At 44.0% G+C, this 5,340-nt stretch overlaps 1 protein-coding gene across 1 annotated transcript; it reads left to right on the forward strand.

The window, feature by feature from the left end:
- Positions 1 to 2,885: 2,885 nt before the first annotated feature.
- LOC119337996 lies at positions 2,886 to 4,792 on the forward strand. The gene is made up of 3 exons (XM_037610286.1): positions 2,886 to 3,262; positions 3,851 to 4,142; positions 4,228 to 4,792. The coding sequence occupies exons 1-3, from the start codon at positions 2,972 to 2,974 to the stop codon at positions 4,362 to 4,364; spliced, it is 720 nt and encodes a 239-aa protein (XP_037466183.1). The 5' UTR covers positions 2,886 to 2,971; the 3' UTR covers positions 4,365 to 4,792.
- Positions 4,793 to 5,340: the final 548 nt, after the last annotated feature.

Raw genomic sequence — 5,340 nt, forward strand, 5'->3', positions numbered from 1 at the left:
AGCAAAGTACATTACCCTCATCAAGGACATGTACAATAATGTTGTGACAAGTGTTCGAACAAGTGATGTCGACACCGATGACTTCCCGATTAAGATAGGACTGCATCAGGGGTCAGCTTTGAGCCCTTATCTTTTTGCATTGGTGATGGATGAGGTCACAAGGGGTATACAAGGAGATATCCCATGGTGTATGCTCTTTGCGGATGATGTGGTGCTAGTTGACGATAGTCGGACGGGGGTAAATAGGAAGTTAGAGTTATGGAGACAAACCTTGGAATCGAAAGGGTTTAGGCTTAGTAGAACTAAAACCGAGTACATGATGTGCGGTTTCAGTACTACTAGCTGTGAGGAGGAGGAGGTTAGCCTTGATGGCCAGGTGGTACCTCGGAAGGACATCTTTCGGTATTTGGGGTCAATGTTGCAGGAGGATGGGGGTATTGATGAAGATGTGAACCATCGAATAAAAGCCGGATGGATGAAGTGGCGCCAAGCTTCTAGCATTCTCTGTGACAAGGGAGTGCCACAAAAGCTAAAAGGCAAGTTCTACAGGACGGCGGTTCGACCCGCAACGTTGTATGGCGCGGAGTGTTGGCCGACTAAAAGGCGACATGTTCAACAGTTAGGTGTGGCGGAGATGCGTATGTTGAGATGGATGTGTGGCCACACGAGGAAGGATCGAGTCCGGAATGATGATATACGAGATAGAGTTGGGGTAGCACCAATTGAGGAGAAGCTTGTCCAACATCGTTTGAGATGGTTTGGGCATATTCAGCGCAGGCCTCCAGAAGCTCCAGTGCATAGCGGACGGCTAAAGCGTGCGGAGAATGTCAAGAGAGGGCGGGGTCGACTGATTTTGACATGGGAGGAGTCCGTTAAGAGAGACCTGAAAGATTGGAGTATCGACAAAGAGCTAGCTATGGACAGGGGTGCGTGGAAGCTTGCTATCCATGTGCCAGAGCCATGAGTTGGTTGCGAGATCTTATGGGTTTCACCTCTAACCTACCCCAATTGCTTGGGACTAAAGGCTTTGTTGTTGTTGTTGTTGTTTTGTTATTGGAACGCGCGGGCCCTTTTGCTAGTAATATACAATATGTATTTAAAAAGTAGATCATGTACTAAAAAAATCTTAATCAAGCATTTTAAAAATATTAATAAAGTATTTCAAAGATGTAAATCAAGCACTAAAAAAATGTTACATGTGTATATATATTTTTTTTGCCATGTGATGAGAATGTATTAAAAACGGTGTCTATGAGAAAATGTTTTATCATGTATTCAAAAAAATTTAAGTGTCTATTAAAAATGTTTCTGATGTACAATAAAAATGTTCAACGGGTATGAAATAAAAGTAGACATCAATACCCTATATTTAATAAAATTTGAATTGTGTCTTTACAAAATGTTAAACATGTGTATAAAAATGTTCCTGAGGTATATGCAAACGTACACTATGTGTGAAAAAATATTTGTTGCCACTAATTTTTTTTCAGTCATTATTTTAAAAATGTTGACCATGTATTCAAAAATTAAAACTTATGTTTAAAAAAACATACATCATGTATTCAAAAACGTTCAACCTATATCAACAAAAAAATCGGGTCTGCTCTGAAAATGTACATTGTGTACTGGAAAAAAGTAGACACATGTTGAACAAAGAAATAACCAATAAACACCGAGAAAGAAACAATGAAAATTAAAGAAAACAAATGGAACCCAAAAAATAAGCAAATAAAAAAACCAATGAAAAATGATGGAATCATAAAAAAACCAAGAAAGAAACGAAGAAAAAAAGACAAAGAAAAACAACCAATGGTAAAAGGAAAAAAAGGAAGCCATGAAAAACGAGATAAAAAAGGGAATCCCATGAATCTGCACCTAAAATCAGTGACGTAGGACTCAGATGTGCAATACCTAGGGCAAATCTTGATGTGCTTTATCAAAACAATAAAACATCACATTAAAATGTTTAGTATAGAATATTAAAAAGTTAGGGCACAGATTGATTCTTGCTCCCCCACAAAAAAAAATAGACAAACTGCAAAGCTTTATTACTCCGTCACAATGTTTACAGGGACGAAACCAAGTCCATTGGGCTGGCCTAACCAAACATGGCGACCAGCTCCTAGGGATAAAGCGTGCTTTGCGAGCTTGTGAGCCTCGAAGTTCGAGCTACAAAATTCATGCCTAATATTACATGTTTGAAAGGTAGACTTGTGCTGCGCTATTTCATGCACAATTGCCCCATAAACTCCCCTTGCTCTTCTGTTGAATGTCGTCTACGGCAACTTTGCAATCGCTAGCAACCTGAATCTTCCGTTCGAAGAGATCATCAGCTAGAGATAGCACCTCCCTAATGGCCATTGCCTCCAGTGTAGTCGGGTCTGACAAATTGGGGAAAACAACAGCCAAAGCTTCCAAGAACAAGCTTTAGTAAAACCATAAAAAAATTCAATTAGATATGCTTTAGTAAAACCATAAAAAATCAATTAAAATGTATAGTAAGGCAATACCACATCTAGATATGCTTTAGTAAAACCATAAAAAATTCAATTAAAATGTATAGTAGAATATTAAAAAGTTAGTGCACAGATTACTTCTTGCTCCCCCACAAATGTTCTTGGGTAACAGGCCCCCGAGCCACAAGGCCTAGCAAGATCTGTGACTAACTTTTGCACCCCCACAAATGAGCTTGGGTGACAGGCTAACACGACAAAGCCCAGAGATAGAGAAGTAAGAGTTGTCCTTTTATTGTGGACTGCGTAAACTAAACAGGGCGAGGTGGGACTAAAAGTTGTGTCTGCGAACAAATTCAAGGACCTAACGGCCTAAACAAACAACAGCATACAGCTTCTCCAAACTCAAAGCCCAAATAAAGAATCTCGCGGCTCGACGGCCCAAACGACACACGGCCGGGAAGAGAAGGCTTCCTCCCAAAGCCTTCCAAGCCAGGCACACGGCCGCCGCAGCCGAGATGGCCGCCGGAGATGCCACCCACGCGCCGCCGGCCGCGGAGGCGCAGTCTCTGGTGGAGTCGTTCTGCGCCGTCACCTTGGCGATCCCCGACAAGGCGGCCTTCTTCCTCGAGGGCCACAACTGGGCCCTCGAGGCCGCCGTTCGCTCCTTCTACGACAACACGGAAGTCGACGCCGATGGCCCCGATCCGGCACCCCAGCCCCCGCCAGCCGGTTCGCCTCCGTGCTCCTCAGTCCTCACCACGCGCCACGACACCATCGACGACCTCCTCCATACCGGCGAGCTCGCGGTAAGCTTCGATTGCCTGATTCACTCTGCTGGCCATCGATCTGTCGCTGGGCCTGAAAATGGGACTTCATTCATTTATGAATGCTAATTGGCGTGCAATCTTTGTGAAAAGGTACAAGTAGGGCCATGAATCAGTGATATTGCCTTGTCGAAATTTTGAAATCACAAACTGAAGGAGGTTGGAACATTGTACATAAGGTGTAGAGCTCCTGTAGCTTTCAGATCTTGTCATGATCGCATACAGCGACCTATACTGTGTTAACAAATCTAATAGTAGATTTCAATGAAAATGGAACTGGGGGTGAGCCCATGTTAATCGAAAAAACAAATCTAACAGATCATTACAAGTTCTAGTTTCAGTGTTTACTTCAGCTATTTAGCAGCACTACTGTATTTATGCTAGGACAAGCTACTACTTACGAGCAGCTTAACTCAAAACAAATATATGCAGTAAACTTTCGGCATTTCGAACTGAAAAGGGGCCAAATAATTAAGAGTTTTTAGACAGTTGTTACATTGTGTCAGCCGTGCAGACTCAGCAATATTTTCAGATACTGATCCTAATGTATCTTCATGTTGAATTCCGCAGCTATGTTCAGTTGTGCTCATGTCCGGGCTCATCATAATCCTGAGCAGCGCCGCCAAGATCACTCACCAGGCGCGGGCCCTCACTGGCCAGACCACCAAGTGGCACGCCTGCTGCACCATCGAGCCGGTCCCGGACGACGAGATAGATCCGGGATCCAACCAGAACTCCATGCTGGAAGAGTACCCCGAGAACGAGAGCGACCGCGAGACCGGCGACGAGGACATGCTGGAGAACACCAAGTTCCTCCAGCCTCACACACTCGTGATCTCTTTCGAGAAGAGGCAGGCACTAGGTACGTGTAAATCATCAACAGCAATCGTAAGTTTCATTGAATTTCCATGAGATGTTCTTGGGGCTGATGAAAAACGCTGTTGCAGTGACGTACCTGGAGAACAACAAGGCCGGCATCACCGAGTTCAGGTTCACACTGGACCTGCCGTACCTCCACACGATATTCATGCTCGAGTGGACGCTCTTCCTGTTGCTGCTGGGGAAAACAGTCGGCTTCTCATGAACGTCAAGGAATGTCATCGTCCTTCCCAGCCAGGTGGTTCGATTCCGTTCCATGTTTTTTTGCTGTCGCCCGTTTCATCCTTGTGAAAAGAGAAGGAATAGGGTTTTCTCTGTGTGCGCGCTGGTGGCACGTGAGTGGTGTGCACTTGTATGTTGCTAGCAGCGATTCTGTGTGATGGTCGTGTAAATTATTATGGGTTCATTGCTCGTGGATGTAAGGTGTATGTACAGGTTTAGATAAGAGCCTCGTGCGTGCGTGACGCTTGGCATTGCAGGTTTATAATCTCGGGTTGTAACTTGTAAGCCAGCATCAGTTGTAGAGCAGGTGTGTCAAAAAAAGAAAATTCTTTCCTTAATTTTGGTTCTACCGGCTGTTCTCGTGAAGAAAATGTTTTGTGCTCCGTATTTCAGTATGAATTCTATGGGATATGAGATGGTATTTCATATTCAGTACATGTATAATAGTAGAGGCATTTCAATGCAGGTGAGGGTGGTACATCAAATGGTAGTTTTTTTGTGTGTGCGCATTGGTGTCTCCAGTGTGCATCTAATGCGGAGGTCAGACCTGTGCCCATGCTTATTGTGTTTGTAACTTCGTATCCACTTGATGCTTCATTTTAAGTTAATAAAATTCATCTTTTGTGTTAAAAAGAGAACCGATCAAAGTGATGATCTGGGTTGGCCCACTTTCCAGTATCTGCATGTGGTTCTTTCTGTATGATGTGTCCTCGTTGTGTTGATGGGCACGCCCATGTCCCGTTTGAGAGCTCCTATGCAGCGCTTTAGGCGCCGAAAAAGATAGCTGATGCTTGCCAGCTTTGTTCGCAGGCCGCAGCCCAATACGGCCACCTCTTGCTCGCTTTATCAAGTTTTCTGTTTTTGTGTTATTACCTACAGTACGACCTTCCACAGCATGATCTAGTGAACTACTCCCTCTGTCCTGAATTACTTGTCGCAGCCATCTCTGCGACAAGTAA

This window comes from Triticum dicoccoides, chromosome 7B, assembly GCF_002162155.2.
Source record: "Triticum dicoccoides isolate Atlit2015 ecotype Zavitan chromosome 7B, WEW_v2.0, whole genome shotgun sequence".
Classification (NCBI taxonomy): Eukaryota; Viridiplantae; Streptophyta; class Magnoliopsida; order Poales; family Poaceae; genus Triticum; species Triticum dicoccoides.